This window comes from Anas platyrhynchos, chromosome 2, assembly GCF_047663525.1.
Source record: "Anas platyrhynchos isolate ZD024472 breed Pekin duck chromosome 2, IASCAAS_PekinDuck_T2T, whole genome shotgun sequence".
NCBI lineage: Eukaryota > Metazoa > Chordata > Aves > Anseriformes > Anatidae > Anas > Anas platyrhynchos.
The window spans coordinates 93,800,557-93,822,658 of NC_092588.1; the positions used below are offsets into that span (position 1 = coordinate 93,800,557).

A 22,102-nucleotide genomic window follows, 5' to 3' on the forward strand; every position below is an offset into this window, starting at 1 on the left:
TGAAATAAGTTCTAAAATTCAGCACATACAACGCTTCTCCTCCTTCAAATATTTTAAAGTACACATTAAAACAAAAAAACAAAACCACAGCAAAATATCAAGCAGCTGAGCACCTCTTTGAAATAAGATCTTTTGTTCTCTCTGTGTATTGAATTAATAACATGGGATCCATTCTCAACACACACTGATGATACCTACCTGAGCACTCTCTCTTTTCAATTGTTTCACACACACACACACACACACACACGGATTCACATTCTTACATTTTCTTCCAGTGTAGTGAGCTGCTCATCAAGTCTGATGGGGTCTGTCCCCAGTGGGAATGTCCCTCTTCCCTTGTCCTGAGCATCATCTGGGAAATCACAGGGACTGGTGGATTCTGCAATCAGTTCCTCTGTGGCGTTGATGACTTTCAGGACCTCTGTAGATATGTTGCAGAGCGAGACAGCAGAGTACTTCTGTTTTGTTACAAGAGCAAAGAAAACAGCATTAAATTAGCACAGAGAGGTATTATGCAACATGGCTTAGCTTAAAGCTGTAGCTTTAAAAATGCTAACGTATCATACAGTTGGCTAGTTGCTGAGGAATCTACTTTTTCTCCCTCCCTTTTCAACACATGCACACTGATACAGCATACAAAATAACATACACACACAATTATTCCACAACACTAGTTCTACTAGAGGGCTGGTCCAAAACTTATGTCAAAGGAACCTACATATATCCAGCTTTAAAACCCAAGTGAGCTAGATACAGGTATTTTTGCAATAGCTTTTAGACATTTTTTTTCACCACATTAATCTTTTTGGGGTCCTGCCAAACAGATGTGAAATCACCTGTCTCCATACAGGAGCTATCACATTGCAGCTGTGTACAAGGCAGATAAATCTTCAGACTTTTAGAAGCCCCGTGAGGACAGCAGTTTACATAGAAGATTGCGAGGAATTATATGATGGCCTCAAAAACGAAAGGTTGAGATACAGGCATGTACACATTTGCATCCCATTTTTTAAAAAAATCAATTAACCAGTATTTAAAAGTATTTATGAAATAACTTAGATCAAGTACCAAGGAAGAGCATGCAGTTTTATCCATGTTAAAAAAACAAACAAACAACAACAACAAAAAAAACCACACAAAATACCCCAACAACACAACTGTAAGACTTCTGGTTTTTTAATCAATGTGCAATTTTTAATCAAATTGTGATTTGTTACTACCTATCCCAATTCTGATGATTCTTACAGAGCTTTAGCTTTCAGGACAACCCCTTTGAGGGCAGTAAAATTTTACCTGATGTTCCCTCAAGCATCAATTTCAACATCTGAACTATACAGCTTTGAGATCAAGCCAGAGCCTGTTGAAGTCAATACAAACACTTACAGAATTTACGTGCAACACTTTCAATGTTGCTTTCCCTAAAAGAAAGTGTGGGAAGTTCAGACCAAAATTTAATTAATTCCTCAAACATGCAAATACTTATGCATGTGACTGAGGGATCCACCCATCTGTATATTTTCCCCAAAACAAAATATCTGTAGAATCAAAAATGAGGAAACAGTGTTTGTATTCTACACAGTAAATCATACAGTATGGAAAAGTGTAACTGGTGAAATATGTCTTTAACTACAAATGCACATCACATAAATATATTTATCAATATCCCAGCTGGCTTCCCTAGCATGATATAGGAGAAATAACATTCCATTCCTTCATACAGACTCTACTGGATTTAACTGGAAAACCTCTTGTATTATGTATTTCCTTTAGTTTTCTGTTCATTTTAATGTTAGATAAGACTTTTACTGAAAAACTACTTCTTTAGCAGTGTGTGCTCAGTTGTATATCAGTACATTAAGGCATCTTTAGCACTGTTATTTCTCTGGATTACAAGACATAATTAGATACATGAGATTAAAGAGAATGAGAACAAAGCAAATACAGTATGCTACTGCATACAGATCTTTAGCTTGTTAGGACAGCTAACGCAGATCTGAACAAGGAAGCCTACGGCTCTCTTGAGGAGAACAAATACTTGAATCCCACAAATAGACTACTGTTTTTTCCATTTATTTTCACAAGTGCCAATTAGGCTAAAAACAGATCAATAATTTTATATGATGGCGGAGGAAATCAATGTTACTTTGTTTTATTCTTTGCTTTTACAAGTGCCTAATACTTATTCTATTCTATCAGTAGTGAACAAAAAAGGATAAAGGCCAGACACTACATTTTCATCATGTACATTTCCTTCATTATTTTTGTTGATGTATGTTCTCCATTTCAAGAACTGCAGCCCCAGTTCAGTGTTTATTACTTTTAACTTTATTATTATTATTTTTTGTAGCTAATGATGGATTTCCAAGGAAGACTAAATTAAACTACAAAAAGATTTTCTTACAGCAGACTATAAGAATCCATACTGGCATTTATTACAGAATCACAGATTCATCTAGGTTGGAAGAGACCTCCAAGATCACTGAATCCACTCTCTGACCTAACACTAACAACTCCTCCACTAAACCATATCACTAAGTGCTACATCTAAACGTCTTTTAAAGACGTCCAGGGATGGTGACTCCACCACTTTCCTGGGCAGCCTATTCCAATGCCTCACAATCTTTTCAGTAAAAAAGTTCTTCCTAATATCCAACCTAAACCTCCCCTGGCCCTACTTTAGCCCATTCTCCCTTGTCTTGTCACCAGGCATGTAGGAGAACAGACCAACCCCCACCTCTCTACAGCCTTCTTTAAGGAATCTATAGAGTGTGATAAGGTTTTCCCTGAGCCTCCTCTTTTCCAGGCTGAACAATTCCAGCTCCCTCAGCCGTTCCTCACAAGACTTGTTCTCCAGACCCCTCGCCAGCTTTGTTGCCTTTCTCTGGACTCACTCAAACACCTCTATATTCTTCTTGCAGCGAGGGGCCCAAAAGAGTGGCCAGCCTTCCTGGACTCTTCTGCCCTTCAGAACCGCCTCCCAAGGGACTCTACCAACCAGTGTCCTGAACAGCTCAAAGTCTGCCCTCCGGAAGTCCAATACAGCAGTTTACTGGTCCCCCCTCCTGACTTCGCCAAGAATAGAGAACTCTACCATTTCATGGTCACTCTGTCCAAGACAGCTCCTGACCACCACATCTCCCACCAGTCCTTCCCTGTTTGTGAACAGAAGGTCTAGTGGGGCACCTCCCCTGGTAGGCTCGCTAACTAGCTGAGTCAGGAAGTTATCTTCCACGTTTTCCAGAAACCTCCTATACTGTTTTCTCTGGGATGTGTTGTGCTTCCAGGATATATCTGGGAAGTTGAAGTCCCTCTCGAGAACAAGTGCTGACGATTTCACAAATTGTGCCAGCTGCCTGTAGAATTTCTCATCAGTCTCCTCATCCTGGTTTGGCGGTCTATAATAGACCCCCACCAGGGTGCTTGCCTTGTCGGCCTTGCTGCTGATCCTAACCCATAGGGAATCAACCTTATCATTCCCAGTCTCAGTTTTGAGTTCAACAACAACAAAACACTCTAATATAGAGAGCTACACTGCCACACCTTCCATGCTGCCGGTCCCTTCTGAAGAGCCTATAGCCAGTCATTGCAGCACTCCAGTCATGGGAGTGGTCCCACCATGTTTCCATGATGGCAACCAAGTCATAGCCTGCCTGCTGCACGATGGCTTCCAGCTCCTCCTGTTTGTTGCCCACAGTGAGTGCATTAGTGTAGATGCACTTCAGCTGGGCCATTGCCGTCTCCCCCAACATTGTTCCCCTGGCACACCTCTAACGAGACTTACTTCATCCTCCTCCCCCTTCCTACCTAGTTTTAGAGACCAATTACTGCTGAACACAGTTATTGTTTTCCTGGTAAAGGGTTCTGCGACAGGAAGCTTTATTAAATCAAGATTTTGAGTAAAATACCCTTCCTTCTTAGTACGTAATGGACAGAGAAAGAAAAGTTCAGCAAGTAAGAAATGTTATTTTTAGCTTTTCTAGATTTCTACTAAGTTCTTAGTGCAGATGCTGCTTGGTTTTTAAGACTGAAGATTAAGATTTGCTTCACATCAAATGTTGTACATGGCAGCTATATAAACGCTCATAAAATGTTTGTCTCTGTGAAAACACCTTGATTCTAGTCTGCAGGCATCTAGACACAGGAGTCAAAGAGTTAAAGCTTTTTTTTTACGCTTGTGAAACATCTGCTTTTATAGCATAACAAAGATATGTCACTAAACACTGTAAAAAAATAAAATGGCCAGAAGAAGTGATTTTCCTTAGAGTACATCTGAAGAGTACATCTCACAAAACTGAAGAGTACAAGCAGTATCTTGGAATTATTTAAATTCAAACTTTGTGTAAGTTTTCTACTAAAAGATAGTTGGAAATCAGTTTTACTTTGGGCTGCATACTTATAGAAGTGAAATGAGATTAAGGACTGCCTGAGGGAGGCAAAGAGTTCAGGTATTTTCAAAATGAAAAAACACACAAACAAAAAAGCTACTTAATTAATTTTTTTGTCTCATACGTTTCTATCTCTTCAGCAAATGTCAAAAGCTGTTCAAACTGCTTATATTCCAAAATGGCCAGTTTGCAAACCTAGTGGGGTAATCTAGAGATAATTATTTGAGATATGTAAAGGGAAATAGAGAAAGAGAAAAAAAAGTGTTATCCTGGAGTTTTAGTCTTTCACAATCCTCTCCCCTCCCCAGACACCCACGTCAAACTAAGAAGTTAGAAGGTTTTGTGAAAACAACCTAAAATTCACAGACGCGCACACAATATCATGCTGGTAGGTGAACATTTCAAATTGCTATAAAGACCTTTGGCTGTCTAATTTGATTTTGCCTTTGCAAGAAAGGTCACTGTTAACACCTATAAGTGATTCAAAGAGACAGCTGACATGCCATGATTGAGTCTCTCCCATCCATCTCGTCAAGCAATGAACTAATATGAATGGGGGACACAAAAAGCAATCTCTGTTACAAATAGCTATCACAGAAAAAGCACAGCCATTGTTCTTGAAACACTGGGATGCATCCTGATTTCATCTGTGCAGCATGGTATGCTGCTCAAATTAAATTGATGCAGTTGATCCAAAATTGAATGTATATACTGATTATGAGAACTTATTTTCTACTGAATTTGAGATTAAGAGTTTAATGGAATGAAGAAAACATATATATGTATATCTAATGATAATTCCTAACCAGGCTTACAAATACATTAGACACAATCAAAATGAGAAGTTCAGGTTCCTGAGTTCTTGTTGGAACAGTTTTAAAAATGATGAAATACTAAAAAAGTATGTGTGTGTGCAAACACATATACATACATGTGTGCCTGTATACATTGAATACAAGAAACAGCATCTTATAAAACATCTTTACTGTCATTTCTATGTGTGGTTGGACAGATGGAAAGGATTCCTGTTTTGCTTAAGAGAATGTTTCAGTGTTCTAAACTACCTATCACTGACCTTTAGCCACTTTCCCTCTCTGATGCTGTCTCTCTTTTCCCTGATTATGCTGCCAGAATTTATTTGTTTTTTAATTAGGGATGCTACACTGGAAAGTGTTTTTTACAACAGTGTTTGCATTATTGTGCAAAGGATGATGAGCAATGGAAGTAAAGCAGATTTATAATCCTGAAGCAACATAAGTGTCCAAACTGCCAAGAGTAGGTGAACATTAAGTACATGTATGTAACTCAGAAGCCTATGACATCTCCACATCATTTCTTTTGCATGAAGATTATTTACTTTACTGTTCAATAGAGAACAGCTGATATCAACAGTTAGATCCAGAAACCGGGCAAGGGAAGCTTTCCATCACTAACAGCCCTGGCAGTATCGACCATGTCCTTGGTGACCTCTAGTGCAGTCATTTTCAGTTCCAGTCTCAAACTGTTCTGTCATGCTCTCAGTTGTGTGCCTGTTTCTCAGTCAATAGCCCTCATCCTTGCATGAGGAATTGAGAGGGACTGGGCAGAAGCTCTGCTTTGCCTTTGGTTGATTCATCTTTTCAGAGTAACTGGACTGAATCCAGACTTGACAAAAAAACAGAACCAAAACACAACCCCGCCTTTCCCCTTCTCCCAGCACCCGTGGGAGTTCATAGTACAGCCTTGAGAAGGCCCTGAAAAGCCCACCAAAAGTCCATCTTCTGTACAGGCAAGCAAGATCTGGGACACTGGTCAAGTCACAGCATGGGACAAACAAAGCCATCAATTCTCGACCATCAACTGCGGTCATCAAGCCTGAACTTCAAAAGATCGTTTGACCTAAAAATATGTCCTAGCTAATCAATACCACAAAGACTGGGAAAGAAAGCTAAAATTTCCTTTGATAATTGATTGAAGAAAAGTGTACTATGAAAAGACATGCTATTACAAAATGACTCACAGGCGTAAGTTTTCTTGCCTTGACTTTGACGTCAATAACTTCATTTATGTGTCCTCATTTAGAAAATGAAAGTTAAATTACCTCACAGCCAAATTACCTTATCAGGTATTATTCTGTCTTTTTGGTTGTGACAGGTAATTCTCAATACTACATTTTAACTAATGAATTCAGTCCACTGTGTTAATATAGTTACAGATGCTAATTTTAATAATTTGCAATGTCTTGTTTATAAAACCAAGGTTCCCATACTTGTGAGGAAGAAAATTATTTTCCAGTGGTTATAATATTATGGTCCAAGTTGGAAATGGAAATATTCAAGTCTTAAAATCTGCACAGGATTCTGTATGAGTATCTACAGGATGATGATGTTGCACAAACGGAAAAATATTTTTTCTTTAAAATCATCTTTGATATTTTTACTAAAGAAAAAAATAAAAGATCTAAAAGGCAATTAAAACATACAGGACAGAACTTGACTCAAAGATTATGGAAAAAAGAAAAGACTGAGGGGGTTATGCGTTTTGCTGAATTAAGCATCAACCTTTGACACAAAAAAAGTGATTCCTTTTTTTATGGCTGAGAGAATGCTACAAAATTAATTTGCTTAGTACTACATAAGAGATACTAAAATAGCATGCATTTTAAAATACAAGGTAAGCATGTATTTGCTCAGTAAATAAAATGAAAACCTGTTCTAAAAACCTGATTCCAATAAGCTAAGACTCAAATAGCACAGAATATGAAACCTCATCCCACCAAGAAGAATGATAAGCAATAGACACTATCAGCAATGTGAGAAAGTCCCTATACACTGTCAAAAACCTCTACAATGAATTAAGGGTTTTGTTTTGTTCAAGGGTTTTGTTCATTTTTTAAATTGGGTGTTAACAAAGAGTTTTGGAGACCAACATGGTCAGGAACTGCTAAAGACATATTGCTGAAATTTTTTGTTTTCCTTCCAAATCTCTCAATATAGGTGAGTACATCAGAATATGAAGACCGTATACCATATATTTATCTTCTGTTCTTCTTAATTGATCAATACAAATTATCATAACGAATCCAAATAAGAGAACCAGTCTGCTCCACTTTATGCTCTGGCATAAAGTCTGGCATAAAGGTCTGGCCTTGATGAGGAAATCATTTTCTGTAATGCTTATTGAATCTGGCCAAGAGCTTTGGTTTTTCAGGCCTGACATTTCTAGGAAAATAATTTGAGTTTGAGAATTCTGCTTGGGAAATGTGGAAACCATCAATATCACTTTACAAGATCTCTTACTATGTAAGAGATGTCAAAAGACACAGACAAAATAAAGTGCTCTCACCTGCTGCAATACAGTGGATAAAAACTGCAGCTTTAAATGAAGATCAAAAGTCTTTTGTTTTTCCTCGATAGTGGAAAAGCAGTTAAATAAAAAGGCAGAAAAGTTATGTTAACATCTACAGAGGTTAATATCCACATAGGTTCAGACTTAGAAGTTTGGGATGGACAGCAAGGATAAAGAAACTACCAAATATAAAATACAATAAAGTTTAGATATTAGCTTTATTACCAAGGTATTTAAAACAAAGCAATACCTATTATAATTTTGTTTGTAGGATTCAAAATAACCAATCTCATAAAGGCAGTTTTTGCAAGTGATACATCGTTTCTTATAAAATGAAGCAGATGGGAAATACTGATTTCTACCATGACAAAACAAAGCAGCACTAGCAACAGAAGGAAACTTTTACAGTGGTGTTAAGAAAATGAAAAGCTAGCCATCCCTTCAATTTTTGGATGCTGCATATGTTTCCAGTTACAAAATGGTGTGTACCTCACTAGTGCCAGATGCTTACATCTGAAGCACCTGGGTGAACTGAGATATCTTGTGCCAAATCACTTCCTATTGCTTGCCACTGTCCTTCACCTGGAGTTCACTGTCCCAAGATGAACAAACAAAATCCTTCACACTACCACTCTCCAGTGTCAAGTCAGTAGGTTTACCTTAACCTCCCCCTAACTTAAGTCTATTTAAACTCATGTGGTTTTACCTTGAAGCAATGACACAACTACAGTTGTATTATAGGCTGTGCTGTGACAGGTATCACCTAAGTGAGTAGTAGCATTTTCTTGAGTGTCTTCCAGCTATATCTGATAGAACTCATCTGTCACTGCCATGTCTCTTGGCTGCTTATAAAAAAAAAAAAAAAAAAAAGAAATCACTTTTTTTTTGTTGTTACAGTCTATTTTTCCTACCATTCTGTTAAAGCTGCTTACGCTAATCTTCACTGATTTTCTGTTTCTGGCTGTACCTGTAAAATGGCTTTTACATTTTCTTGGTAAGTAAATAAGACTTTGGTAGTCAGACATCTGAATGAGATCCCCATTTCATGCATATTGGACAAAGCTGGCTTGGGCAAGCATGCACATAGATAAGTATCAAATTTGAAACTATGGGAATCCTGTTTACAAAAGTGCTGCAATCCCTGTGTGAAGCCAGCTGAAATCTTACATATTCTTCACTCCTACAGGTAGATTCTTAAACACAGGCAGACAAGGTACAATTGGAAACAATTTAAAGTACCTGAGGACTTTCAAACAAAGCTGATGGATGTGATACACGTACAGTACCTAGAAGATAATGTTTCCTCTGAACTAGTAGCTTATGACCCTGTAGGATATACTAGGACATCTCAGGTGGCACAATTGCATTGAGCTCAGAAGGTGTCAGAGTTGGAGGAATGCAAACATCACCAACAATGATTTAAAACTTAAAAAAAAAAAAAAAAAAAGCCATTAAAAATGCTCTTGAAGCAACTATGTTGCCTGAAACCAGACTCATATTCTGACAAAACAAACTCAGGATCAATTTAATTTTCCATAGTAAAGATCAATAAGTAATAGCAAGTATCTGGGAGAAATCTCTTGAATGGGATTTGTGTCCAGCAAATCCCCAGTTCAAAACAGAACATATCTTTGACTGCTTCATTGAACTGAGAATTTAAAACTTTAGATCCATAATCCAACATGAAGATTGAAGTCTCATACCTCTTTTAGAAGAAAAAAAAAAAAAAAAACAAAAACAAAAAACCACCAAAACGCTATTTCACATTGTTTTGCAAAAAGATCTTTACTGTCATTCAAAATCATGTTTGTAGGTTGGTTGCAGTTCATAAACTTTAACCATCATATTTTACAATGCTGCCTGTTTTCAGTTTTCAATTCCAGACTTTGGAATACTGCCCAGATAATTAACATCATAATAAAAGCCATCATCCACCAACATACATGAATTATTTTGAGAATATTGCATGTAAATATGTGAAACAGCAAATATCTACTGAGATACTGAGAAGATACACAAGCATCTTCTGTCAGCCCAGGAAGATGGCCTTGCATTATACTGCTCAGGTTTATTAGCATAGTAATAGCAATGTAGTAAAGCTAATATGCTATTAAATTTCTTGATCAGGTGAGCCACAGAGTTCTGTTTCTTTGGGAATTTTTACTCAATCATTTCCAAAGCTTTCAGGCATACAAAGCTGGATGGCAGTTAACCTGCCCAGACAAACCAACCGACCAAGACATCTAGCAGTTTGTCAGAAAGCTTTCAGTTCAGAAAGCTGCAAGATAACCACCACAAAAACTACCACATTATCTTCTATGAGGATGGTGTAGGCACTGGAATAAACTATTCATGGAAACCCAGCCAGAAAGAGGCGCAGGCTCTCTCTCGTTATAGCACCACTGTTATAACATTGCAGCCACTTGTACTGGGATGCTGCAACAGCTCTGTGGTACACAGGAGGGATTCACCATGTGATGCACTTCCAAAGCCAACAAGCAGTTTCAGACCTCTACCTAACAGGCAACCTGCCTGAAAGAAAATGAGACTGCAGTTGAGTGAAACCTCTCACACTTGCAAGAACAAATGTTTCCTCCTGCCACAGCCTGCAATTCTTTGGAAAAAACCAGCACTTTTGCAGCTACATCAAGATCATGAACATATTCTCCAGCAACCAAGTCCCATAAGTTCTCTTTCACTGAATCTCCCTCAGTGAGCCCTGGGCATTCCAGGCATAGCCACCAGCACACACCTCAGGGAGTTGGCTGTCTTTTCTGCTGTGGAAACATGCACTCACATCCACAGCTACCAGCTATTCCTCACACTGGAGAGAGGTGCCAGGCAGATTTTCTAGAAAATGTCAATCTCATCATACTGGTAGTTGAGAAGTCCTAATTCACCTGGGAAGAAATGTAAGATGTACTCTCTCAAAACAAAGAACATGGGACTCTGGCACAAATACACATGAAGATGGTGCTTGTAGCTCATACTTTACCTAAAATAAAGCTTTATAAAACCTAAGATGAGCAAAATGTTTCCAGAAAATGAAGGCATAAATATTGTATGGGAAGAATATTTATGCTATTATTCATATGATCAATGAACTTGAAGGAGCAGGATCACTTGAAGGAGCACTTGGGGAGCAGGATCTCACTGCTACGTAACAAACTTACTCACAGGTTGCTGTTGAGAAAGGAATAGTTGTGTGCCTAGTCACGTAATAATGTCAACAGAACACAGGATTTAAACAAAAAGTTCCTAAGCCTTGGTTGTAAGATTTTATGAGCAGAAGTAAGTGCAGAAATGGATTAAAGGAAATTCCTCAAGCACACAGCAAGTTGTGAGCAGCAAATTAGTGCAACAAGGACAGAAACTGAACATTAGTACCAAAATTTATCTTCCTAATTTTTGTACCTTAAGAAAGAAGTACAAAATGAAAGCAACCAAAGCCAGAGGCCCAAGTGAGGTTTTAAAACTATTTCAGTGTTTATGCTACATGGGAAAATTTGTAAAATTTGCAAGAGCTAGTCTGTTTTTTAAACAGTATCTCTATGTGTTGAGGGATTTTTTGAAACAGCAAAAATCCCATGGCTTGCTGTAGCTGAGCAAACCAAGCTACCAGGGCAACTATGAGAAGTTCCCATGACAGTGTTCCCACATCGCCCAATTGAGGAATTCAGAAAAATATGGTTACCAGTAGCTGGCTTCAAGGACAAGGTCTACGTGACTGCTAATCACAAGGGGGTTGTTTTCTTGTAGTTGTTTGTCTGAGAGGTTTTGACCAATAATCTTGTGTGAGACACTATCCGCCCCTGTTAAGTTCACTATAAAAGTTAGGCTATTCGGGCAATAAGATGGAGCATGATCTGACTCTACTGATGTCTGTCGTGCTTTCGGCCGTGCTTTCTGCAATATCTATGGCTTAGTATCCAATAAAGTAGTCACAGTGATAGACTGCATTCAAAATGCCACATTTATGTAGGCTCTGCTAAAATTGTTTTCTAGAATGTAATTCTGTGGTGTACCATGAAATATAGACCTGGCTTGTTCATCTTCATTAAAAAAATAGAAGGAAAGAGGAGAGAGCAAGAGCTAAATATACCCCATTTATCATGCTTGGCATTCTCAGGATTAGTCATTAAGATACTGCTGAGGGGATTCAGATTTTTCTTTTTTCTTTAAGTGTTTGGTTAGTGTTTTAACGAGAAAAAAAAAAAAAAAAGGAAAAAAAAAAACAAGGCACAAAAAATATGTAAATCACTGTGCTAGTCCAAGTTGCTTCACTAATAGAACAGTTGCACAACATGAACATGGTTTATTCACACCTGAAATCTAGAGAAGCTGCAAGCTAACTCCAGCCTGAGCATTCAGGACCCCATAGCCTTTCATTACACAGCTGGAAAAAGTGGGCTTTTCAGGAATCTGCAACCACCTCAAAGACCACAAATTGCTTCTGTAGCATAATAAGCACAAAACATTATCTGTAAAGCAAGCCTGCTGTAGGCTTATATTTGCTTTAGAGAGCTGTGAATCTCCAGAAGAACATTTTAGGCAACCATAGGCTTAGAAGTGTTGAAGATGGTTGTGCTGAAGGTCTAGAAGGGTTTACATCTAAAGCATAATACTAATCGGTGTTAATACCTGCCTAAATCCTCAAATATCCCACATGACCTAAACAAATATCTCAAAGCAAATATTTTCAACCTTCTATCTCAAACAAGTTTTTAGTTATACAGTTCAAAAACTCGGCTTAAGGGGAGAACTGAGAACCCATAACTTCACACTGAAAACCCAATTTCAGCTAACTCCCCACTGAAGACTCAAGCTGTGCCAATTCTTCCCATTGACAAAAGTCTTAATGTAATATATAGCCTATAAAAGTATCAGCTCAGTGCAACTACGTGAGATGCCTACTTTTCACCGAAAACCAGAAATACAGATTTTTAGAGGTGCAGACATGTAGAAGTCAGATCTTCATGACCAACAGGTATCCTATTTTCAGTGATTCAATGGAAGAGGTTTTTTTTTTATTATTCTTTTTTATTCTGTGGTCAGGTATATTGTAACAAAAAATTCTTTGTGATTTAAGGTTGCTAATGTGTTCCAGTATAAAGCCAGAGAATAGAAAACTAACAGCTAACAAAGACAATCAGCACTGCTAAAATATAAGCAGGATGGCTAAAATACAAGCAGGATAGCTAAAATACAGTATTTAATCTGTGTTCAGGAGCTCAAAGCAGACTGTGGGCAAATGAGCTCCCATTATAATTGCTCAGAATTAGAGCTTCTGTAAACTTAATTTGAAACTCAATGCCCCTATCAGAAGTCTGTGTCTCTGCCTGAGAATGTTAAATGTCATTCTGAAAGATCAATTCCCTACACATGTATTCTTCAGAAATTGGGCTTTTTAAAGAGACAGCATACTGGGACATTTGGCTTTTTGAGGCATCTAAAATTACTGGTTCCCTGAAGGTAAGTTTTCTATGCTTGTCTCCATCGAGATATGTCATACACTCATTTTAAAGGTATTGCATGTTTATATATGATTTTACTTTTGGTTAGTTCTGAAGTGGTCAGGCAAATGTACCAGATGATATTTGAAGGTTCCTTCCAACTGACCGATTCAATTCAATTTGATTCGTTTTGATTCTATTCTGTTCTGTTCTGTTCTTCTGTTCTCTATTCTGTTCTGTTCTGTTCTACTCTACTCCATCCTAATGAATTTAGGTATGTCTTCATATTTTAGGTTACCATAGCCACACCTGGTATTATACACCATCACCTTCTTCAGTATTTCATTGTAAGATGCTGGACAGCCACCTTCCCGAAGAGAAGGCACACATCAGAAGATTTAAATCACCTTTAAAGACAACTGTCAGGGATAAGAACAAAAGCAGGCTGTTTGTTTTTCTACATCTGAAGCAATTTCTGCTGTCAATTCCTCTAAAGCCATGACCGTGAATAGTACTGGGATATTTTGGTTTCTTCATTATAGACAAGAAGAATATATACTGCAATTAGGAATGACTAAGACTTTTTTTTTTTTTTTTTTTTTTCCCAACCAAAACCAATAAAGAATTAAAACTCCAGGCATTCACTTTTTTTTGCTGAACATAGTGTGCCTTTTCTTTTTTAAACTTAAGAAAACTATACTAAGAAAAAATATATTAAGCTTTGCATTATTTCAAATGTTGAATTTATATAAAATTAGAGGAGGAAAAGCAACTAATATTACTTTGTAGATGCATTCAGATGAATAAATACACCACAAAACACAGACAATGGACAAGGAATAAATTTAGATTTTGCATGTCTTGCTCAATTCGTTTTAGATCATGAATCTGAGTGGACTTCAGCCAATCTCCTCCTGATACCTTTTTCTTGGTATTTTTCTTAACAAATACCTAGAGGTCTGGCTATAGGATGTGAAAATCTCACCTGTGTAACATAAGTGCTTAGCCCTAATACTGTCACCAGAGGCAAAAGTTTCCAAAGACCTGCAGAGTGAGTGCCAATTTACTCAGTTTAGCCATTCCTTTTGTTCCTGATGATAACATAACTGGGGAACTTCATCAAGTTGTTTTAAGCCAAAAATCTACTGCTTGCATTCAGAGAAATAGAAAACACAGCTGAAGACTTTAGGCCAAACAATGAAGATCGAACAGCAGCTACCTTGAGTGTATGGTAGGTAAGAATATACACAAGCATAGGTTTGAGGCAGTCCATAGGAGCAAAGGGCTTGAAGCCACATCCACAGACTGTCTTAGGTGAAGGCACTCTCCATCCTTCCTGCTGAAAATGGGACATTAACCTTGGGCAACAAAGTCATTTGTGTTTCAAACCTTGCTCCCAAAAGGGGCTTTTATTTCATTCAGAGATGGTCAACATGTCCACACAAGAAGACCGGTGCTGCCTCTTGCTAGTCAAGCACTCTTATGCCTCAGATCTACTTAGGCTTGTTCTTGTCTGCTGTGTGTACACCACTCAACTCTTAGGGTCTCGACTGCAAAGCTCAGCTTTGAACAAGAGTTGGACAACTTTCTAAAGGAAATCTATTCATTTGAAAGGTAAGGTATTTTATTCAAATGATATAAAGAACTAATACACCAGGATGTGGAAGCAGGATCAGCTGGCCCAGATGTATTACAGAGACACTGTCCAAGCATGTAGGAATGGTAAGAATGGTGCCAAAAAAGTCAAAAGCCACCTGTAGTTGAATCTGGTGAGGAACACAAAGGGCAAGAAGAATGGCTTCTACAGATAAACCACCAGCAAAAGGCAGATAAGGGAAATTCACCCATTACTGCAGAGACCTGGTGACACAGGACAAGGAAAAAGCTATGCTATTCAGTGTCACCTTCATCTCAGTTTATACGTAAGATTTGCTCTCAGTAATTCCAGGCCCCTGAAACCCATGAGAAAGTCTGGGGCAATGAAAACTAACCCTTAGTAGAGGAAGAACAGGCTAGCAAACATTTTAATGAATGTGACATGTGCATGTCCTTGGGACCTGATAGGGATGCACTCTCAGGAGCTGTGGAACTGGTCCCTGTTTAAGTGAGACCACTTTTTTTAATTTAAGATTTTAAAGATTGTGGCAATCTGGGGATGGTTCCTGAGAGCTGATTTAGGAGCAAATACTCCTTGAAGCCATTTCCAAACGTAAGAAAGATGAGAAGGTGACTTATGAAAGGGACATCATGCCTAGTCAACCTGATAGCTTTCTATAATGAAATGACTACTTCACTGGACATGGGGAGAGCACTGAATGTTGTTTATTTTGTTTTTAATGAGTCTTTCAAAGCTGTCTTCCATAACATCTGCATAGACGAATTGAGCAAGTAGGGACTGAATATGTAGACAGTGAGGTGGGTTAAAATTTCCTGAACTGCTGGTCTGAAAGTGTTATCAGAGGCTTGAAGTCCAGTCGGAGGTCAGTCACTAGTGATGTATCCCAGTGGCTAGTACTATTTAGCATCATCATTATTGACAGAAGCAACGAGACAGAGTATATCCTAAACTGAGAATAGTGGTTCGTACCTGAGATGGTTTTGTTCCCATGCAGAGGGACCTCGACAGGCTAGAGAAATGGGCTGATAGGAATCTCATAAAGTTCAACAAAAAGAAATGCAAAGTTCTGCACATGGGGAAGAATTATCCCAGTACATGCCAGAGACTATCTGGCTGGGAAACAGCTTGGCAGAAAAAGAAACAGGGTTCCTGGTGAACACCAGGTTGAATGTGCCCCTGTAGAAAAGAAGGCCACCAGCATCCAACAGACCAGGTGAAGAGATCATTTCCTTCTATATAAAACACATTAAATTTAGCTCATCTTTGGTTTACAAAGACAGACCAGCAATATCAAATTATTCAGAAATACATAGGCTAGCTAAGTATGACATGACAGAATTAAAGTCTAGAAGTAAAGACTTAATAGGACTTTCTGAAATTCTCCTCTATGGTGAAATGAGCACAAAAAATGGCTGAATACCACATTCCAGTACACTGTATGATATGAAGAGAAATTCAGAAGCAGGAAAGGAAGAGAGCAGGTGTTAGGTGGAGTGACACTTTAAGTCAAGACAACTTACTGTAGGGTGAAATGGTGTGAATGGAAGATCTCATTCATTATCACAACTGACACTGGATTACTGTTTCACCAGAATACATTACTACTGGCAGAAACCTATTAGCTTACAATGTAACAGGGCCATAAAGTTTTAGGGAAGCACAAAATATTCCAACAGAGAAGCAAAAGAAGAATCTATGATATCACAGAATCACAACATCGTCTAGGTTGGAAGAGACCTCAAGATCATCAAGTCCAACCTCTGACCTAACACTAACAAGTCCTCCACTAAACCATATCACTAAGTGCTACATCTAAACGTCTTTTAAAGACCTCCAGGGATAGTGACTCCACCACTTCTCTGGGCAGCCCATTCCAATGCCTCACGACCCTTTCAGTAAAGAAGGGTCCTAATATCTGACCTAAATCTCCCCTGGCACAACTTTAGCCCATTTTCCCTCATCCTATCACCAGGCACGTGGGAGAATAGACCAATCCCCACCTTGCTACAGCCTCCTTTAAGGTACCTGTAGAGAGCGATAAGGTTGCCCCTGAGCCTCCTCTTTTCCAGGCTGAACAATTCCAGTTCCCTCAACCGTTCCTCATAAGACTTGTTCTCCAGACCCTTCACCAGCTTCGCTGATCTTCTCTGGACTTGCTCGAGCACCTCCATGTCCTTCTTGTAGTGAGGGGTCCAAATCTGAACACAGTACTTGAGGTGCAACCTCACCAGAGTGGAGTACAAGGGGACAATCCCTTCCCGAGCCCTGCTGGCCACACTGCTTCTTATACAAGCCAGGATGCTGTTGGCCTTCTTGGCCACCTGAGCACACTGCTGGCTCCTATTCAGCCAACTATCAACCAATACTCCCAGGTCCTTCTCTACCTGGCAGCTTTCCAACCACTCATCTCCCAGCCTGTAGTTCTGCTTGGGGTTGTTGTGCCCCAGGTGGAGGACCCGACACTTGGCCTTGTTGAACTTCATACAGTTGTCCTCAGCCCATTGGTCCAGCCTATCCAGATCCTCCTGCAGAGCCTTCCTACCCTCGAGCAGATCGACACACGCACCTAACTTGGTGTCATCTGCAAACTTACTGAGGGTGCACTCGATCTCCTCATCCAGATCATCAAGAAAGATATTAAGGAGGACTGGCCCCAGTACTGAGCCCAGGGGGACGCCACTAGTGACTGGCCTCCAGCTGGACTTTACTCCATTCACCACAACTCTTTGGGTCTGGCTATCCAGCCAGTTTTTAGCCCAACGAACCATATGCCAGTCCAAGCCAAGAGCAGCCACTTTCTTGAGGAGAATGTTGTGGGGAACAGTGTCAAAGGCCTTACTGAAGTCAAGGTAGACCACATACACAGACTTTCCCTCATTCACCCAGCATGTCACTTTGTCATAGGAGATCAGGTTCGTCAAGCAGGACCTGCCTTTCATAAACCCATGCTGTCTGGGCCTGATTGCCTGGTTGTCCTGCAAGTGCCGCGTGACAACACTCAAGATATCTGCTCCATGAACTTCCCTGGGTCTACCCTCCAGCCCTTCTTGTAGATGGGCATCAAGTTTGCTATCCGCCAGTAGACCGGGACCTCCCCTGATAGCCAGGCCAATACAGCAGTTTTACTGGTCCCCTTCTTGACTTTGCCAAGAATGGAGAACTCTACCATTTCATGGTCACTCTGTCCAAGACAGCTCCCGACCACCACATCTCCCACCAGTCCTTCCCTGTTTGTGAACAGAAGGTCTAGTGGGGCACCTCCCCTGGTAGGCTCACTAACGAGCTGAGTCAGGAAGTTATCTTCCACGTTTTCCAGAAACCTCCTATACTGTTTTCTCTGGGATGTGTTGTGCTTCCAGGATATATCTGGGAAGTTGAAGTCCCTCTCGAGAACAAGTGCTGACGATTTCACAAATTGTGCCAGCTGCCTGTAGAATTTCTCATCAGTCTCCTCATCCTGGTTTGGCGGTCTAAAACAGACCCCCACCAGGATGCTTGCTTTGTCAGCCTTCCCGCTGATCCTAACCCATAGGGAATCAACCTTATCATTCCCAGTCTTGAGTTCCACAACATCAAAACACTCTAATATAGAGAGCCACACCACCACACCTTCCATGCTGCCTGTCCCTTCTGAAGAGCCTATAGCCAGACATTGCAGCACTCCAGTCATGGGAGTGGTCCCACCATGTTTCCATGATGGCAACCAAGTCATAGCCTGCCTGCTTGCACGATGGCTTCCAGCTCCTCTTGTTTGTTACCCATGGTGCGTGCATTAGTGCATTCAGCTGGGCCATTGCCTTCTCTCCCAGCCTTGCCATTGTTCTCCATGGCACACCTCCAACAAGCCTTATTTCAGCCCTGTCCCCCTTCTTACCTAGTTTAAAGCCCTCTCAATGAGCCCTGCCAGCTCCTGGGCTAGGATCCATTTTTCCCTTAGAGATAGGTGGAACCCGTCTGCAGCCATCAGGCCAGGTGCCAAGTAAAGTCAAAAAAAACAAAATTTCTGTGTTGGCACCAGCCTCTGAGACACATGTTTATCAGGTGGGCTCTCCGTGTCCTCTCTGTACCCCTCCCTGCCACTGTACAGATGGATGGAAACAGCATCAGAATGACCTAAAAAATACTAAAAACAGGGGAGCAAATAAAAAACAATAACAAAAACAAAAATCTTAAACCTTGCTTGCTGATTAGTAAGGAGAAAAAAAGGAGATCTGAACATGCCTTTAAATAAAAATATACAAGTACATTCACAGTTAGTATAAACAGCCATAGTTTCTTTAGTATCAATCAATTAACATGTTTATTACAGAAACTAAGTTCACTGCTTTAGAGTTAATGCTGTAGGCTCACAGGAAGAAGCCCACACCTTAATTGAAGTTTTACTTGCACAAGTATTGCAGGCTCAGACCCAGTTTAAAGGACCTACTTTTTTTCAATCAACTATGTTTTATTCTCTAACTACAAGCATCTATTTCTGGATTCTAACTTTTACAGTATTGAGCTCACTCCCCTATAACGACCACTTACCTTCTTTAACTCTTCCTGGATACTTTTCTCATTTTCTTCTGAGGACAAACTCTCCTTTTGGTTTTCAGGATCTGTTCTAGGTTCAGACTCTTGTTCTTCACCAGATGTTTCCTTGTCACTCATTTTAGCTTCAAGCTGAAATAACCTGGTTTTAAGCTCCTCTTCCATAAGGTCAGGCTTGATATTACAATGCTGATCCTCACTGCTTATATCTGTTTCTGATAAATCATCAAAATCCTACAAAGAAATTGGAAGAACAGTAATAATTACTGTATAGGTACAGCAGGAAAACAAGCAGCTTCCTAGAAAAGGGTAGGTAAGATCACTCTGAAGAGAAGCTAGAAAGAAGGCAAAGTATGCTGATAAAATGTTACCACATCTTTATAGAAGAAGGCCAGTAAACCCACACCTGTTGGGTAATATTTATCATTCCTGGCTACTTTTATATTATATAGAAAGGAACTATCGAAATCATTACGTATCTGTATGCAGCTAATAAAACAAAAGCATAAATGGCGATTCTTGTTCTCAGTACTGCATTTCCATCACTCTCAGTTATGGTGCATATAAAGAAACTGAAGTGTGGGAATGAAATCACTTATCCATGACAACCTGACAGTTGTGTCCACTTTCCAGCTGAAAGCTGTGCTCAAATTCCCTGCCAGCTGGTCTTGAGCATTATCCTTATTTTCTTATGATTACTAGAAACAAGTTTTTAAAAAATCTTTCCTTTTTTAAGTGACAGATTTTCAGCTTTCCCAGTGAACATTTACATAGGTGGATCCACTACAGCTACAATTATTCTCCAAACACCAGCCTCCTTAGAACAATTTCAATCTCCAGGAACACCTTCTTTTCTTACTTTTGGATCCTTAAAGGTGGGAAGTACTCAGATGCTTGGTTAAATATGGTTGGTGCTACAGACTTGACCATGACGAGTCCTTTACTTTGCAGGCCGAATAGAAGAAAAACAAAATCCTTTTACAAGTCTGTCTGGCCTGTTGCCTGCCCAATATTTAATGATGTGGAAAAGTTTTTTTTTTTTTTTTTTCCTTGCAGGAAATCTAAAAGTGCCTGATGACTGTATCAAAAACTAATGTCTGGATATGTACCAACTCATTTTCTGGATCTGTGCTGTCTGATTAAGACCCAGTTTCCCACTACAGTTCATGGAGGGAGAGAGCATCTCCCAGAACTACATAGCCTATAACATTAACTGCTTTCTGGAAATGCTATTCTTCCTCTGCTGACTGCTAAGAGAGAGCTCAGAATAATTGGACACTTTGTTCAGTGCTTCAACCAAGTGCATAAAGTAAGGTGGAATGTGACGGGTTTCAGAAGTGACAAATTCTTTGACACAGAGTGCAATCGTGACAAAAACACGCAGGAGGAGGCTGTAAAGAATGCAACCTAGGGCCCAGAAGTGGCAGGCACATTGCAGCAGGTCTAAGATGGTGATTTGAAGCAATTCTCGGATAAGAAATTATTCCTATTTGCCAGGAAATTATTCCTATTTGTCTTATGCTCTCCTACTGTGACAGGACCAGATTTGTCTGGAGAGACTAAAAGCTATGTTTTCTTTATCATTCATTTGGAAACACATAAACAGGAGATTTGCTTTGCACAGCTACTCTCTCTGCAGGCTTAGCAGTCATAGTTATGGACAGTACAATTACCTCCAATTCTCACAGGAAATGTTAACTGACAACTTCCTCAGAAACTCTACCTGCTCAAGTGTTCTTAATGGATTGACATGTCATGTTTGTAGTGTCAGCATTCATCTCTCACACGGTAAACTATACTGTATTGTCTAGAACTTTCACAGATTTTTGGACTATTTTTTTCTGCAGTTATCTGTAAATCAGTTACACAACTAGATTATAGCTTTATAGCTCACTTTCAAAATGTGGAAGGCCCTTTTAGAAAATCAGGATTTGAAAATACATGGCAAGGCATTTTAAAAGGGGAACCACAGGCTCATGTCATCATTTATTTTTTTCCTGTACAATCAGCTTTTGCTGAGTAAAAGGCCTTTTCTTTCAAATGAACTTCCAAACTGTTTTGAGTAAGATCAAGAACAAGATTTCAAATCAGTGAGTTTCCACTTTGGTTATATAATATGTTATGATATACTTCTACTACGTGACTGGTACATTTTCAACATTTTAGTAAAAAAAAAATAGGATCAATATATTTTTTTTTCAGATATACCTTGCATTTCACACAACAATTCATTACACTCCCCTCCAACAATTTGGTAATGAAACATACATGTTTCTAAATTACAATAAAATCTGAAAGTTGTTGCTGAATCCATCTGTCCATCAATTTGGAGAAAAACAATCATAACTTAGAGACTTTACAGGACAGAAAGCACAGCTAAATGGTGCACTTGTATTTTAGGAGAGAATACAGTTTAGTGGAGATATATTGTATTAAAGTTGAGATATGTATTATTAGTTATCTGGTCTCAGGTTATTACTAGATTCCCCTTTTATTTAAATGAGGTACTTGCATTTATTTAATAGGTACCTCCAAAGACCTACTCTCCCATCTACCAAATCATGTGGTTTAGGATTATGAGATTTGCTAGTGAGTTCTAACAGCTCTGCACCATGAATGTGGGCTTCCTCTAGCAATGTCTAGACAGAAAGAGTTCACTTTGGGGCTGAGTCTGCAAGGGAGAGAAAACAAAACAAAACAAAGCAAAACAAACAAACACCATCATTCAATGCAGACATTTGAGCAGATCAAACTTGCAAAAACAAAAGTTTAGTAATCTTGTTTAA

The 22,102-nt window shown here is 39.2% G+C and overlaps 1 protein-coding gene across 13 annotated transcripts in view; it reads right to left on the minus strand.

Annotated features, from left to right (window-relative positions):
- The window catches only part of MYRIP (myosin VIIA and Rab interacting protein), a 217,822-nt gene that overhangs the window by 8,396 nt on the left and 187,324 nt on the right, over window positions 1-22,102 (minus strand). For all 13 annotated transcript variants that reach the window (XM_038173970.2, XM_072033194.1, XM_072033193.1 and 10 more), the window contains 2 exons: window positions 19,314-19,550; window positions 267-461 (listed from right to left, as the gene is read on the minus strand). In XM_038173970.2, the coding sequence (XP_038029898.1) occupies window positions 267-461; window positions 19,314-19,550 (432 nt within the window). The remainder of the gene's footprint in view (window positions 1-266; window positions 462-19,313; window positions 19,551-22,102) is intronic.